This window comes from Petaurus breviceps, unplaced genomic scaffold, assembly GCF_028583685.1.
Source record: "Petaurus breviceps papuanus isolate PSGF00001 unplaced genomic scaffold, PetGlider_PUasm1.0 38, whole genome shotgun sequence".
In the NCBI taxonomy this organism is placed as follows: domain Eukaryota; kingdom Metazoa; phylum Chordata; class Mammalia; order Diprotodontia; family Petauridae; genus Petaurus; species Petaurus breviceps.
This window is the reverse complement of record NW_027186304.1, coordinates 87,048,689-87,065,911: the sequence shown is the minus strand read 5'-3', so window position 1 is coordinate 87,065,911 and position 17,223 is coordinate 87,048,689. Positions and strand designations below refer to the sequence as shown.

Here is a 17,223-nt window from a genome sequence, read left to right as displayed (position 1 = left end):
CAACCAAACTGAGGATATCACAGGTCTTGGGATTTTATTTGGAGCCATCTGAAGACAATTTCAATGTCCACTGGAGTCTTGTTAAAAGGAAGCTGGGGAAAAAAAGTGACTGCTGGAGGTCGACTAGTAGCCTTCACGACCTCGCCATGGCCTCTGATGGGGCTGTGCTCACCCGGCTGTTCATTCTGGGTCCCTGTTCTAGCTCCTTGTGGGCCCCGGTGATGACAAGATTCTTTCTGAGTAGTTCTTTGAGGGGAGCAAATTCTAGTCAAGGACAGTCTGAACCAAGCAAGCAGGCACTTAAGAAACCTAAGTTACCACAAGGACGGTTTGATGCTCCAGAAGATTCCAATTTAGAACAAGAGCCACTAGAGAAATTTCCGAATGATATCAATCCTCTTACAAAGGAAAAGGGTGGCCCCAAAGGCCCTGAACCTACTCAATATGGAGATTGGGAATGAAAAGGACGTTGTGTGGATTTTTAGTGGTCCAGCTCTCAACAGATTGGTCTCTTCTTCTGAATGTAGCATATTTAATTTAAGTTCTACACGTTTAATTTCTTTGTGTTCCTTTTTCTTTTTTTTTTTTTTTTAGCTAACAAATCATCTGATTTGGAGAATGTCAGTCCGAAAAAGATTAATTAAGTTTTGGAAGTATTTCTGCATTAGCACATTTGTTATTACACATTTGTTAATGAAGAGACCATGTTCAGGACTGCCTATTAATTTATCAGTTAAATTAAAATTGCATATTTAAGTTCTGTAATTTAATTTTTATGGGGTTAAAGTGGTTCATTGTTTGAAAAGGTCTTACTGAAACATAAAATGTCATAAATCATATGTTTCTGGGTCTGTTCTCTAGTCTTCCTAGCTGAAAGATGTGGAAACAAGGACTTAAAGCACCATAATTGAGATTTTAAGAAATAATTATAAAATTTATGCAAAAGAATCCATTTCAGTTCCATTAATTGAGAATTTGTGAAAATTTGAACAAGTAAATTAGACTACCATGTCATTATCATCTTCAAAGAAAGGTTTTGCCAAGCAAACAGTAGCATAACCAGTATTTCAGTTAAGCAAGTCCTTATTGAATACCTTCTCTATACCTAAGAAGATGCTAGCTTGGGAGCCAGGGAATCTAACAGTGCTAGATTGGGAGAGGGGGAAATAACAGAAGGAAAAAGAGGCATAGACCCTTGCCTTCAAGAGCTTTTGGTGTACTTGAGGAAATAATAGCATTAGTTTTCCAAATTGTGGACTCTCCCATATTGGTAGGAGACAAATCTTCTGTCTGTGGGGTCAGTAAAGTTTGAAACAGTAGCCAAAATTATTGGATTTTTAAAAATATAATGGATAAATACATCCTTTTATTTAATTGGAAACAAAGTTCAAATCAAAACTGACATGTGAAAGTAGCATCAAATTCTTGATAGTTGGTGAGGTGGCAGAAATGGAGGATGCAGTTGTACAGCTGGAGGCAGTGTGCCCCAACATAGATAACATGCAAGGGAATAAGTAGTTACATGGGGAAAGGGCCTGGTCCTTACACCAGAGGGAGGGATTAGGTACTTTTATTTCCCAATGCTGCTTGAATGCTCCCTACAAACCCTTATGACAGGTGGAACTGGAGGAAGCCAGTTAATTGGCATTTGGACCATAAGCACAACCCCTCCTCTGGTGAGGGGTCCTAACCTTTTAACAATGAATTCAGTTCATTGATTATTGTATATTTTATGTTACTTTTACTTTATGTGTAAGTTTTGGTTTTTGTTATAAAATTGTGATAAATACTTAATTTTACTTGAATAAAATGCAAGCTAAGAAAAATTTAAAAAAAAGGAAGCTGGGGACTCATGATTAGCTGATAAAAATACTGACAATCTCTTTGTCTTCCAGTGACACAACAGAGTGCAGTGGAGCAGACCTACACAGGTCTACCCCTTCCTCCACTATGACCCTATTGCCTCTCCATGACCTCCAACTCTGGCTGGGAGAAGTTGAGTGGTTCATGTCAACCTGCAGCTCATGGCAGAAGTACACATGCTTTTATGCTGCCCAAGAAAGTAATTCATGGGAAATGCTCCTGAACCAGATATTCCTTTGTAGAGGAGGAAGGTTCTGAATTCCCTATGTGTCCTGATCCCAGAATCTATCTTGAGCCAAGGAAAGTTGATTTCCTGAGCAACAGCATCTTTGTGAGTTGCTTCATGGCTTAGCCCAAACTCAAGATTTTGAGAATTCTAATTTCCAGAGTGAGAAGATTTAATGATTCATTAAGTTATTTAGAGAAATGGACTGTCCACTATATTCCTGATTAGTCAAGGAAAAAAAAATTACTCTTTTATCGGGGGGGGGTGGTCACTGAGGATAGACCCTCATGCCATACAAATCTTTGCACTCAAATGAACTTGATCTCATCCGGAAGCTGACTCCAAAAGTTTTTTTTCTCTCTCTCTTTGACTCAATGTCTCCAACTAGGGTTATTCCAAAAATCTTAGAAATAAATCTAGGTCGAGGATTCTCCATGAAATCTTTATTTTACCCCCTTGAAAGCAATTAAGGATTCCAAGGCACCCATAATTAGAGACAGAAAAAAAAAGATATTATTTGTTCAAGTAGCTCACCAGTTACTTTAGAAAGTAAATGAAAAGGGCAAGGCCATTGGGGGTAATCCTTTGGAAGAAGGGTGAATTCTTCATTCCCCTAGGGTCTTGTACAATTAGACCCCTCTACCTCCTGCTCCCAAGACTCATTGTATCATCCTGTGGTTTAGATTTTCCCCAAATCTCAAATATACATTTAAGACTACTAAACAATCAAGTCGCTTTCCATAGTATCTGTTTTGTCTGAATAAATCATTTTATTTGCTCTCCCAGTTGGATGCTGCTGAAAAAAATATGTGAAAAATCTTCAAAAGAGCTATCATCCTAAAATGAGAGAAGATATTTTTTTCTTTTCAGTTTTATTATAATTGAATGCCAGTGAGGAAAGCATACTAAGAGACTACATCTTGGGGGCATTAAGAAAATCACACATACAACAGAGAAAGGAAATGAAGGATCTGACAAGAATTTTGTGTTTCTTGTAATAGGGTACTACTGCAGAAGATTATTCAAATTTGATAATAATAATAATAGCTAACATTTATATAACATTGTAAAGTTGACAAAGTGCTTTCTGAATATCTAATTTTATCCTCACAACAATCCTATGAGGAAGGTGTTATCATTGTCCTCCTTTTACAGACAAGAAGGGTGAGGCAGACAGAGAATTAAGTGATATACCCAGGGTCTCAGAGTTAGTAAGTGTCTGAGGCTGCATTTGAACTCAGGTCTCCCTGATTCCAAGTCCTACCCTTTAGATTTAGGTGGTGAGGAGAACATGGAATCTCATGAGCCTAAATTTTATCTAGACTAAGGAAGTGAAGATCTTTTAAAAAAAATGAAAATAAAATATTTTGGTGGAAATATGGTAAACAGGATTAGAATGAAATAGTAAGGTGGCGAACTGGGCTTAAGTGGTGGATATTAGTCAAGAAAGAGATGAAAGTAAGTGAAAATGGGGAAAGAACTATTTTAATAGGATTTGATGGAGGGAAAAAGCAAACTGAAACATCATCCCCATGTATATAAATGGGACATACTCATATATACAATGTAAAAAGCTGTGAGAATGTATTATGAAGAAAAGTCTAATAATTTATTGTTTATAAGAAACACACTTAAAGCACACAAATTATGCTTACTAAAGTCAGCATCCTGGTAGGATTTTTTAAAAAATTGATGTCAAGTTTCTACAAATATTCATATTTCCAAATAAAGCGCTAAAGGCATTTGGGTTTATTGGAAATAGTGATGGGCCTGGACACCTCAATTTGAATCCTGTCTGAAATAATGATGAATCTAGACACTTCAATTTGAATCCTGTTTCTTACACAAAGAAATATGTACTCATGGCAAGTCATTTAACATCTTTCAGACTCTGTTTCCCCATCTGTGAAATAGGCATAATAATATCTATAGTAACTACCTCATAGAGTTTTTGAGTCTCAAATAAGATAATCTCTATAAAGGCTTCTTCTAAACTTAAAAAGGTATCTAAAAGCCAATTAGTATAATAATGTCTCAAGTTCATAAAACCCCTAAAAACTATAAAGCATCTTTAGTGAAATTCAGAAGCAGTGAAAAAAAAAATTAGTCTGATCATTCACACTAGAAAACCGAGGTAAATGGAAAAATGCTGTGTGAAGAATCAAAAAAGAATGTAGATCTTGAAATCAGAAAGACTTAAATCTATTCCATTGATCTGGCAAAAATATTGTATAATCTTGGACAGGCCAGTGTCCGTGTCTATAAAATGGAGATAACAGTTTCACTACCCACCTCTCAGGGTTGTTGTATAGGAAGCACCTTGAAAACTTTAAACATGTAACTGTGAGTTTTTAATAAATTGACAAGACTGTAGCAAACCTCTCTAAAGTTAGCCCACTGATTTAATCAGTTAAATTTCTCAGCATTTGTGCATGAGCTTTAAAATGTACACTGAGGTGCCTATAGATATTAGTAGTAGGAATGATGAATTGAATTGTAGTTGGGAAATTATATAACATTCAATGATTGCCAGTTGTACAAAAACCCATCTCTTTATCAACAGTATTTTTGATGCTATTTAGTTGAAGATCACAAAGCACCAAAATTTGTAAAAATAATAATTCACAAAGCTCAAACGGCAGCAACAGAAAGACAGACGATGAAGGCAGATAGATGTTCCCAATATCAATTTGTTCCTGATAGTGGACTAAAAGAACAGGGATGATTAGAAATGGAGGTAGGTCAGTCATTCAGTGGTGTGAAATATAATAAATGGAAGGCATTAGTATGACATTGGTAGTCCTGAGATCGTTTATTATTATCTTATTTGAATGAGTTATTACTTCAGAGATGTCCAGCTACAAACTCATGCATGCCATCATAGGAGCTTGGTTAATGCTGAATAAATTAATTGATAATTGCTAGTTCCATTCCCTCTGATATTACCTTGTATATAACTTGGTATTTATTGACATGCTGATTGCACCATTAGAATATGAACTCTTTGAGGGCAGGGTCTATTGTATGCTATTGTATGCCCAGCACTTAGCAGAGTTCCTGGAAAGTGTTAATTAATGATTATTGACTGACTGATTATATTCATGTATCTGGTTGCTAAAAAGTTGATTGTGACTAAAGATAGTGATTTAGTGTGTTTAAGAGAATCTTAGATTTAGAGCATAAAAGGACATCCAAGATAATCTAGTCCAAAATCTTCATTTATACAAATGAGGGAATTGAGGTCTTGAGAGGTTCAGCTACCTATCCAAAGTCACACAAGTAGTGGCAGAAGAGGAATTTGAATTCAGATTCTCTGACTTCAAATCTTGAGCTGCACAGGGGGATGGTGTAGCCATTAGTACATTTTATTTTTTTTTAAATTAATTTGTTTGTTTCCTTTTAGTTTATAGGATTCAATTCCACAATGCCTTGAGTTTCACATTTTGTTCCCCACTCTTCCATCCCCCCCCCATGGCAGCTTATAGTCAAGTATAGGATCTGTAAATACTTTCACATTATACATTAGTCAGGTTATAAGGATGGATTGTACCAGCTGGAATGAAATATGGTAAAGAAGACATAAAACCAAGTAAGAGAAGGAAAAAGATCAGGTATTTTGCTTCCACCTGGATATAAACTTCGTTCTTTCTAGTTCTTTCTCTGGATGCACATGTTTCTCTCCATCATGAGTCTTTTGGGATTGACTTATATCACTGCATTGCTGAGAAGAGTCCAGTCTATCAAAGTTGGTCACCACACATAAGTTGTGTCTGTAATTGTGTACAAATTTCTCCTGGTTCTACTCTTCTCACTCAGCATCAGTTCTTTTAAGCGTCTCCAGGTAAATATGAAGACCGTCTACTCCTCATTTCTTATAGCACAATAGTATTCCATAACATGCATATACCACAACTTGTTCAGCCATTCCCCAATTTATGGGCACCCCCTTAATTTCCAATTCTTTGCTACCACAAAAAGAGCTGCTATAAACATTTTTGTACATATGGGTCTTTCTCCCATTTCTATGATCTCTTTGGGATATAACCCTAGGAGTGGTATTGCTGGATCAAAGGGTATGAAAGTATTTATAGCCCTTTGGGCATAATTCCAGATTGCTCTCCAGAAAGGCTGGATCAGTTCACAACTCCACCAGCAATGCATTAGTGTTCCAATTTGCCCACATCCTCTCCAGCATTTGTCATTTTCCTGTGTTGTCATCTTAGCCAATCTGACTGGTGAGATGTGGTACCTCAGAGTTGTTTTGATTTGCATTTCTCTAATCAATAGTGAATTAGAGCATTTCTTCATGTGCTTATAGATAGCTTTAATTTCTTTCTCTGAAAACTGCCTGTTCATATCCTTTGACCATTTATCAATTGGGGAATGATATGCATTCTTATAAATTTGAGTCACTTCTCTGTATATTTTAGAAATGAGTCCTTCATCAGAGACATAGGTTGTAAAGATTCTTTCCCAATTTCCCACCTCCTTCTTGGTTACATTGGCTTTGTTTGTACAGAAACTTTTCAATTTCATGTAGTCAAAATTATCCATTTTACATTTTATAATGTTCTCTAATTCTTGTTTAGTCATAAAGTCTTTCCCTCTCCACAAGTCTGATAGGTAAACTATTCCTTGTTTTAGGAGACTGCTTACAGTATCAACCTTTACACCTAGATCATGCACCCATTTGGACTTGATTTTGGTATATGGTGTTAGATAATGGTCTATGCCCAGTTTCTGCCATACTATATTCCAGTTTTCCCAGCATTTTTTGTCAAATAGTGAGTTCTTATCCCCCAAACCAGGGTCTGGGGGTTTATCAAACAATAGATTACTATAGTCATTGACTTCTGAATCTTGTGTGCCTAATCTATTCCATTGATCCACTCCTCTATTCCTCAGCCAGTACCAAGTAGTTTTGATGACTGCTGCTTTATAATACAGCCTGAAATCTGGTATAGCTAGTCCACCTTCCCTAGCATTTCTTTTCATTAATTCCCTTGATATTCTGGACTGTTTATTCTTCCAAATGAATTTTGTTACTATTTTTTCTAGCTCTATAAAGTAGTTTTTTGGTAAATTAATTGGTATGGCACTAAATATATAATTTAATTTAGGTAAAATTGTCATTTTTATTATATTAGCTCGACCTAGCCACGAGAAATTGATATTTTTCCAATTAGTTAGATCTGACTTTCTTTGTGTGAAAAGTGTTTTGTAGTTATGATCATACAGGTCCTGGGTTTGTTTTGGCAGGTAGATTCCCAAATATTTTATAATGTCTACAGTAACTTTAAATGGGATTTCTCTTTCTATCTCTTGCCGTTGAATTTCATTGGAAATATATAGGAATGCCGAGGATTTATGTGGGTTTATTTTATATCCTGCAACTTTGCCAAATTTATTTATTGTCTTAAGTCGTTTTTTACTTGATTCTCTAGGATTCTCTAAGTATATCATCATATCATCTGCAAAGAGTGATAGCTTGGTCTCTTCTTTGCCTAATTTGATTCCTTTGATTTCTTTTTCTTCTCTAATTGCTACTGCTAACATTTCTAGTACCAGATTGAATAAGAGGGCTGATAGTGGACACCCTTGGTTCACCCCTGATCTTATGGTAAATGCTTTTAGCTTCTCCCCATTACATATAATACTTGCTGATGGCTTTAAATAGATGCTACCTATTTATTATTTTAAGGAAGGCTCCATTTATTCCTATACTTTCTAATGTTTTTAATAGGAATGGATGTTGTATTTTGTCAAAAGCCTTTTCTGCATCTATTGAGATGATCATGTGGTTTCTGATAGTTTTATTGTTGATATGATCAATTATACTGATGGTTTTCCTAATATTAAACCATCCTTGCATTCCTGGAATAAATCCTACCTGATCAAAATGTATTATTCTTGAGATAAGTTGCTGTAGTCTTTTTGCTAGTATTTTATTTAGAATTTTTGCATCTGTATTCATGAGGGAGATTGGTCTATAATTTTCTTTCTCTGTTTTATCTCTTCCTGATTTAGGCATCAGTACCATATTTGTGTCATAAAAAGAATTTGGTAGGACTCCTTCTTCACTAATTTTACCAAATAGTTTGTAGAGTATTGGAATCAATTGTTCTTTAAATGTTTGATAGAATTCACTAGTGAATCCATCTGGTCCTGGAGAATTAGTACATTTTCAATGTAATTTTAAAATATTTCTAAAGAAAATGATACAATTATTATAATCTGAATTTTTATTTGAAGTCTATTTAAGAAGAAATTTTGAGCATACTTTGAACCAAAGACAAAAGTAGTTTTAAAAATTTTATTAAAATGACAAGGTAATAAAAGGGGGCTCACAATGAATTACATTTTTATGTTTGGGAACAGCTAAGGTAGAAGAAAAAAGGGAACTGACATATCACAATGTTTATGTGTATATGTATATATGCACATATATGTGTATATATGCATATATGTACACACACTTTCAGGATAATATCTCCACATGAAAACAGTATGTTTTATAATCCATAGTAACATCCATGTTAGGAAAAAAACTTTTCTTTAAAAATACTATTTGAAAACAGATACAGGAACTTCAAAAGTATATAAATACATAAAAATACTGGTTTATGTATCAAGAATTATACTGTGTGTATACGGACTTCACAACTTTCTGATTCACATGATTTCAATTCCAAAATACTGTATGTGATAAGAGTAAATATACAAGCACTAAGAAATCATTTAAAATTAGATTTCACTGTGAAAGTAAAACCATGCCTCATGCCTCAGCCCTTGAAAACTTCATGATATTGGAGCTCTGACTATATTGGCAGTTAGCCAGAGAACTGAGAACCCAAAAGCATCTGCCCCAATAGCCAATTGTTTCAAGCCAAAACAATGTTTTGGTAGATAAATTATTGAATAGTAATCCAAATCCCTTCCTTCCCCTACACCTTCCCTCTAGACAAAAATAGGTAAACTACCTCCTGACAGTCTGGTCCTTTGGCAGCTAGGTGCTTGGATTTGGGACCAAAAAATCTGTTACTTGAGTCTAATACTCCTTGAAAATGATAGTATTTCTTCATGACCATGAAGGAATCTGGGGTGAGCTACTCATAATGATTGCAGACCTAGAGCTGGAAGTGACCTGAGTCAGCCTTTAGTGCAACTCCTTCAATTTCCAGATGAGGAAACAGAGGTCAAGGCAGCTAAGTGACTTGTCCAAGGTCACACAGGTAGTTCATCATTTTGATAATAAGGCAAAGGCCTAATTCAATTCTATGTTCAAAGTAGTCAATGGCAGTAGGCCAATTAAATATACTGAAAGTATATTTCCAAGTTTAGAACCTGTATGTTATAGCTAAAATATTCTCATACCTCCATGTGAATTCTTTTTAAAAAATCAATGGGGCTTTGCATTGAAAATTATTTCTAGTTTAGGAGAATTAAAACAACAACCAGCATTAATGCTGACCAACGGTGAAATTCTAACTTTATCACTCTATTCAAAAGAGAAAATTATCAAAATTGAAAGATAGCATCATTTTTTCACTATATCTTATAAGTTACAATAATAAAATAGTTTACTTGCTTCAATATTAGGTTGAAGTGTGATTAAAGTAATTTGATAGACCAAAAATCTGAATATTTCCAGAAATTGTCTTCTGACATGAGAGTCTATTGACAAGACAGAGTGATTGGTTCAATTATTTTCCTGCATTGTAGGACGTAAGTGTATAATGGATAAAAAAAAAACACACTGCTGAAACATAAAGTCCTAATAGCAGTTTCCTTCTAGCTAGTTCTAGCAATATAAAGCTTAAAAATAAAAAAAAATGTAACTCTTACAAACAGACTAAATGTGGAAATAATGATCAATATAATAATGTCAATGTTTAGTTGTGCTTGAGAGTTCTTGATTCTAATCATTCAGTAGACCAGTACAATAAAATATTTGAGACTGAGGCATTTATGAATATTGGTTTGAATACTGATATTTTGGTGTCTTAGGAAGACTGCATTTTTTTTTTACTAGAAGACACCTTACTGAGTGCATTTTAATAGCCACAAGAGGGCACCAGTGCCTGCAGAGTAGCAGGTCTAGGGAGGTATATTTCCCTACTTAAGGAAACCTAACTTTCACTCCTTGCCATATGTGTATACATATATAAATACACATACATACACACATATATGCATATGCATGTGTGATATGTAACATTTTAGAACATTTCTCACTGCTGGGTTGTTTTAAATCTATAAAACCAAATTGTGTATCAGTTGCTACATAAGACAAAATTGTTTTTTCTCCTAAAAGAGTAATCCAAAAGTAAAATTTCTCATAACTTATCTTGTCTTCTAACTTCTTCCTTATATATCTCCAAGTTAATAGAAGTTCATAAAGGCAGGAAGAATTTAACTTTATCCATTAGTTACATCCTTAGGTTATCAAAAGAAGAGATATGAATCAGGTGTTAACATCTGAAATATTGTGGTAGAATTAAAATTTCTTTGAATTAAGATATCTGATTCTGTAATTAAAGAAAATTCATTGTATATTTTTCTAGGCAGATTTTTTTTTTAAATCATGAAATAGCTTTGATTTTTTGAGTATTATGACTCTTCCATTTTGTAGTCTTTCTGGTAACCTGGACACTGGGAACAGGTTCTCCTTGGGACCAAAAAATTTGTTACCTAAGTCTAACACTCCTTGAAAACGATAGTATTTCTTCATGATCATGAAGAAATATAGGGTGAGCTTCTCATAATGACCTACTGGATTGTAGATCTAGAGCTGAAAGGGCCCTGGGTAAGCCTCTAGCCCAATTTCCAGATAAGGAAATGGAAATCAGAGCTGGTAGATGACTTGGCCAAGCCACTAAGCATAATAGGTGAAATTTGGAATCAGGTCCTCAAACTCAGAAACTAGAGTTCTTTCCCCCATACTATGCCTCCTTTTCAACAAGTGCATTTTCTCCTAATATACAAATTATAAAGTTAGCTAGCCTCTGTTAATATTTGCAAGATATCTCACAACAAGTAATGTTATGGAAACTGGGGACCTAATGTTACAAATATACAATTTTTTTTCTAATTTTTTAATGTACAAACACATAGTAACTAACATTTATTGGGAAAACCTGGATCAATTTGTGATAGCAAAAAATGAAGGTAAACCAAAGCTAATTTGTAGGATAGACCTGCAATTCTAATCTATCTATTACTTTTTCTTAGTAAGTAGGTATCTGTGAATAGTTCCTATGGAATTTGATAAGACTTTTCCTAGCAGTCATATTGAAAGAGCATACATTAAAAAAAAAGGTGGAGAGGAAGGAATGGAGGGAAGAAAATGAATTTTCCGTTATGTGTTAATTATCCTATACAAATACATAAAATGCAATAATCCTTTGTATTTCTTTTATATAGGGCTGATGTTGATTCTTTCGCTTTCATCCTTTAGGATTTTGTAAACTAAATCATCTCGTTTAACTAACAGCAACATGAACTGAATTCGCACAACAGTTAGAAAACCAGAGACAGCCATTAGGTAAAGGGTATTTAAGAAAACATATTCCCTTCCCTTGGCAGGGACATACTTTTGGGGGAGGAGGGAAGCATAACATGAATACAATTAAAATTAGCTGTATAAAATAGTGATTTTTATTTTTTCTTTCTCCTGAAATAAGTAATTCCCCATAGCTTCAATAAGAGGACTTTGGTGCTCACATTATTGCTTAAATAACAGAGTTGAGATGGACAATGGATATTGTAGGTGGGGACAAACTAAAATCTGGATAATGGCAAAAGTATAAGATTGGAGGAGCAAGAGTATTAGGAAGTCTTGCCCTTCACATTTGCCTACTAATATAGTATTGCTTATGGGAGAAGGAAATTGGAACTATAACGTAAACTTTGTTTTAACCATGAAATCTCTCTGGAGAACTTCTCTTTATATTAATGGAAGTCAAGTCTACTTGACTACTCCTTAAAGTAATATACTTAAAGTGCTACTATCATGATATTATTCATTTTGTAATGATGATGAATTAATATGGAATTACTTTTTGTTGTTACTGTTGTCAAATTCCTTCATTAGGTATTGCATTTTTTTTAAAAGCCAATAATAGGACAGTGAAAGAAAAGATCTCCAGACAAGCTTCTAGCATTAACAATCAGTTTAGCACCAGGATATTTAGCACCAAAATGTAGTCTGATAGTTTACAGTTAGTAACAATCTTCATTGTAAAGGAACCAAAATATAACAGAAATGCTGTACTGATTGAAATGAATTTTTAGCACCATTTCCCACAAAACTGTTAGGGATTCAACATCTGTAATTGACCATTCTGAGATCAGTGCTTAGATTTCACTAACAGATTTTCAGATCTATTCAACATTGTCATGAACCCAACTTCCTTCTCCCTGAACAGTTTAGCACAATAAAGGTTCTCATTTGAGCCAAGACTTGCCTCCTAAAAATCTGTAGAAATAAGGGTTTATCACACAGTGTAAGACATTAGATCAGATTCTAAGCATGAGTCCCTTCCTAATGTAATAATAGTTCAAAAATGGACCAGTTAGACTAAGTATATCCATGCAAATTATCTGGCTGGTTCATTTAAGTAATAAATGTCACATGCTATGCATTGTGTACATGAAAATTACTCAAAATTAGTACTCAGAATATAGGTTGAATTCAATAATCTGGATGATCAACCCAATAGCAAGAATAGTTCAATATACTATAGTACCTGAAATCAAAATATACTCCTTTGAACTTAATCATCCGAGTCAGTTATGTGCATGGAACCTATTGTACAATTTTGTCCATTCTATTACATAGCTGGATGGGGCCTCCAAGTGCATTCCATATGTAAATTTAGATCATTGTATATCAGATAACTTGCAGAGTTGCACAAACTGACCATGGAATAAATTTTACTTACTGCCACTAAATAAGGACTAAGCATAATACTCTGCAATGCTTATTAAGGCAAAATGATCTACACCACCTGAAATACTGTGGTTCTGTCTACACAGTAATCAAACAACTATCCATCCTTGAGGAAATTTACCACTTAAATGATAACAACAAAAGCCAGGGAAGTCACACTGATTTTTTGAAGATGTATAGACAAAAGAACCTATTGATTGAATAGCTTTTTAAAAATCTTTTTGTTATTGTTGGATATACTATTATGGAAATATAATCTATAATTCTGAGATGGCAAACAATATTCAATAAACAAGGAATACACATTAATCTATCTTTTGAGTGAAATATTTTGAAATGAAAACCTTAATGCTTGCTACAGATTTAATAGAAAGCTGCTTTTATGAAATAGCTTATACCCAGTGTGATATAATATGCTGATATATTTATTCCAGCACCATTGTTGTGTGTTGCAAAAAATATATATATACATTTAATTGCTACTAGCATACTTTCATTAGCATTAGCCCTGGAAAATAAAATATTTCACATGGGCACTTTATATTACTAATTTCTTTAAAGTAACAGCTACATTAACAAATATACCCGTTATACTATTTTCAGAGAAGTTACTAAATTATAAATTAGTGTATGGTTCTAGTTGACTTTGGAAAACATCACTCTATGAGTGTAATTCAAAAAAATGCATAGTCCATATTCATTAGCCTAAAAGGTCTTACAATTAATGTAATTGTTTTAATGAACACATAGTTTGACATTTATAGCCTTTTCTTAGTCATTACAAAGGCTTTGCCGATCCAATGATCCTAATTGTTGCTGTTGGTTTCTTAATTCCCAAATGTGCATTCATTAATATTTAAGAGAAACATTTTAATTTTAATAGGCATTAAATTTATAGTCTCTATTGTTGCCTCTTAGTTAATAAAATCTCCATTAATATGGTAATATTTACCCTCCAAGTAAACTGTGAAATAGGCACCAAAGATCATTATTCCTGCTTTACAAACTGGAAATAAACTATAGAAAGATTACATATCTTTCCCTAATCAAATATGTAGAATAACTGCTCCTATAAAAAGTGTATTGAAGTTTTACTGTATCATTAATGCATAAAATAGGTTAATTCATTAATTCACAAAATGGGTTGATTCCTTTACCCGAGGAACAATTATAAAGTTGGTAAGGTCATTCTTTGTAATCCCAGGCTTCTTCTTTTGGAAATGTTCTGTAAATATGGTCTTTATATACATAATGTCCCCAACAACTCAAGGTTTCCCACTGAAATTTCCTAGGTGACCTTGTCCATTGTGGTCAGAGTCCTATGCTTGAGAGAGTATTCTTCTGTTCCTTAGATCCTTCATAAAATCCTACTATTCTGTGTCCCAATTCCCTTAGAATTCTTCTTTCTCAGGGGTTAGTCACATAATCTGGTAAATTACCTACTAATGATACCTTCATAGGAGCTAATGTTCCTCTCCTTTCTTCTCTTCCTGTTTATAAATTTACATTTGAATCATTGGCAGAAGATTTCAGCATCTTTCAAATCACATTGTTTCAGCCATCATATGCCTAGGCCATGAGTCTGTGGAGTATTAATAATAATGCTATTACAGGAAACAAGTGTCCAAATTAACTTGCCTAGAGCCCCACAGGAAGTCACAGGCAATACAGACTAGGGAATGCAAATCACTATATCACATTGTATCACATTGCTTCTTGAATTCCTTTTTAAAGTCGAGTTAATTGCTGCTATGAAGTAATTGGGAAAAACCTATCTTTTGTGAACCAAAAGAAGCCAAATCCCCTGAGGACTTAACTTTTTCACCTTTCTGACAGAAATTAACTTGTTCCAGATATTGCTGAATGTCATTTTGTAAGATTTCCTAATAGGCCACCATAATAAAGTACTCCTGAAAATTTCCTTCATCTCACACATTTTACAATTAAATGGAAACTTTCTGTATCTCAATATTAAATTATATTCTTTCATATGTTATACCACATCATAAATTAATTTTCATTGCTGGAAAAAATATTGATCTTATTCTTAAAGAAATTGTTGCCTAAGAACAATACATTTTGGAAATGAATAAATTATTACTCAATTCCTTTTTTAAAAAAAACCCAATTATTCATTCACATTAGGAATCATGTTTTCTTTTCAAATAATTTATGCTTATTCTCTTTTAGTACTGGGGATTAGTACAATGAACACTTTTTACTTCCCAAAGGGCCAAATGAATTTATACTATACAAAAGTTAATTTATACAAACGAATACCAAAAGATAAAACGATTACTATAAAAATTTTGCATAATATGTGCAAAATTCAATTTATAAGCTTTGATCTCCCAGAAAACCATCCTACTGAAGAAGAAAGGAGCCGAATTTTAAATTATTTAAACCAATATAAGTAGTTTGATGTTACTCCTGGAAAACAAAGGTTATCAGTACAAGATCCTCCGTAACTGGGAGGACAAGCAGAGCAGGGAACTCCTACTTTGTACGGTGCTTCTCCAATCCAGTTTCCCCTAGGAGCAAGGGAAAAAATAGAATTTTAGTATTGATAATATAGCTTCAAAATTAAGTTATTTGGGGGAAGAAGGAAGTTGTCAGAAGCAAACACGTTTGAAAAGGGACAGGGTCAAAGGAAATAGAAAAAGTGGGGGGTGGGATAGGGTGGAGGAAAATATAGTTAGTCTTTCACAACATGACTTTTATGGAAGTATTTTGCATGACTACACATGTATAACCTATATTGAATTGCTTGCCTTCTCAATGAGGGGAGGGAGGGAGGGAGGGACAGAGAGAGAAAGTGAGGGAGGGAGGAAGGGAGTGAATGTGGAACTCAAAGTTTTAAAAACAAATGTTAAAAATTATTTTTACATGCAACTGGGAAATAAGATATATAGGTAATAGGGTATAGAAATCTATCTTGTCCTACAAGAAAGTAAGGGGGAAATGGATAAGAGGGGGGCCTGTGATAAAAGAGAGGGCAGACTGGGAGAAGTGGCAATCAGAATGCATGCCAACTTGGGGTGGGGGAAGGAGAGAGATAGGGAGAAAATTTGGAACTCAAAATCTTGGGGAAATGAATATTGAAAACTAAAAATTAATTAATTAATTAATAAAAATATTTTTAAAGCAAAAATAAAAATTAAGTTGCCCCTACATAAATACAAAAAAAAGTCACTCTGTGAAAAAATATAGCTACTTTCCTGTTGTGTGTGTATATATATATGATCAAACAATGAGTTTAAATCAGGTTTGCTTCTGGAATAATTTGGATTGTGCTCATTCAACAAGAAGCATTTATTAAGCACTTACTGTGTACTAGGTACTGAAATAAGAGTTTAGAACAGGAAGACAGGAAAAAAAAACAATCTCTGCTCCCAGGTAGCTCACAGCTCACAAGAGACAAGGTATAAATAATTAGGGACACACAAGTTTTATACATGTAAACTAAAGATGATCTCAAAAAGAAAGTACTACTATTATTGAAGGGGGACAGAGAAACTCTTTGCAGATTGTAGGGTTTTAGATGAGACTTGAGGAAAGCCAAAGAAGCCAGGAGACAAAGACAAGAAGGGGTAAGTTTCAGTAATAGGGGACAGTACAAGAAAAGGCAGGAATTTGTAAGATGGATTATCCTGTATGAACAGAAAGGAGGCCAGTTCCACTGGATCATAGAGTATACATTAGGTAAAACGTACCAGAACCCTGGAAGGGCAGGAGAGACCACAACCTTAATTTTAAATTTAATCCCAGAGAAAACAGGGAGCCACTCGAGTTGACTAAATGGAAGAGTGACAAGGTTAGACCTATATTTTAGGATTGTCACTTTAATAGCTGAATGGAGGTTAGATGGGAAGAGATGAAACAGAGAAACCAACCAGAAGGCTGTTGCAGTAGTCTAGGTATGAGATGAGAGCCTATACTGGAATGGCAGCTGTGTCAAAAGAAAGAAGGTGAGAAACAGGAGAGATGTGAAAATAGAATTGGAAAGACCTGGCAAAAGATTAGATATGGTGATTAAGATAGTTTTAGGAGTTGAGAATGACTCTTAGTTTGCACACCTGGATGACTTGGGAAGATGGTATTGTACTTAACAGTAATAAGGAAGTTTGGAAGAGGAGATTTGGAAGGAAAGATAATGAGTTTAGTTTTGTATATGTGGAGTTTA

General features: G+C 34.2%; 1 protein-coding gene and 1 long non-coding RNA gene across 3 annotated transcripts in view; one reads left to right on the top strand and one right to left on the bottom strand.

Moving 5' to 3' along the window:
* The first annotated feature begins 465 nt into the window (after positions 1-465).
* On the top strand, positions 466-1,837 carry LOC138170165 (uncharacterized). The gene is made up of 2 exons (XR_011170552.1): positions 466-1,010; positions 1,114-1,837. It is a non-coding gene; the product is annotated as an uncharacterized lncRNA (long non-coding RNA).
* A 6,476-nt stretch (positions 1,838-8,313) lies between these two features.
* The window catches only part of PI15 (peptidase inhibitor 15), a 57,021-nt gene continuing 48,111 nt past the window's right edge, over positions 8,314-17,223 (bottom strand). For both annotated transcript variants that reach the window (XM_069100140.1, XM_069100141.1), the window contains exon 6: positions 8,314-15,571. In XM_069100140.1, the coding sequence (XP_068956241.1) occupies positions 15,436-15,571 (136 nt within the window). In that variant the 3' untranslated portion in view covers positions 8,314-15,435. The remainder of the gene's footprint in view (positions 15,572-17,223) is intronic.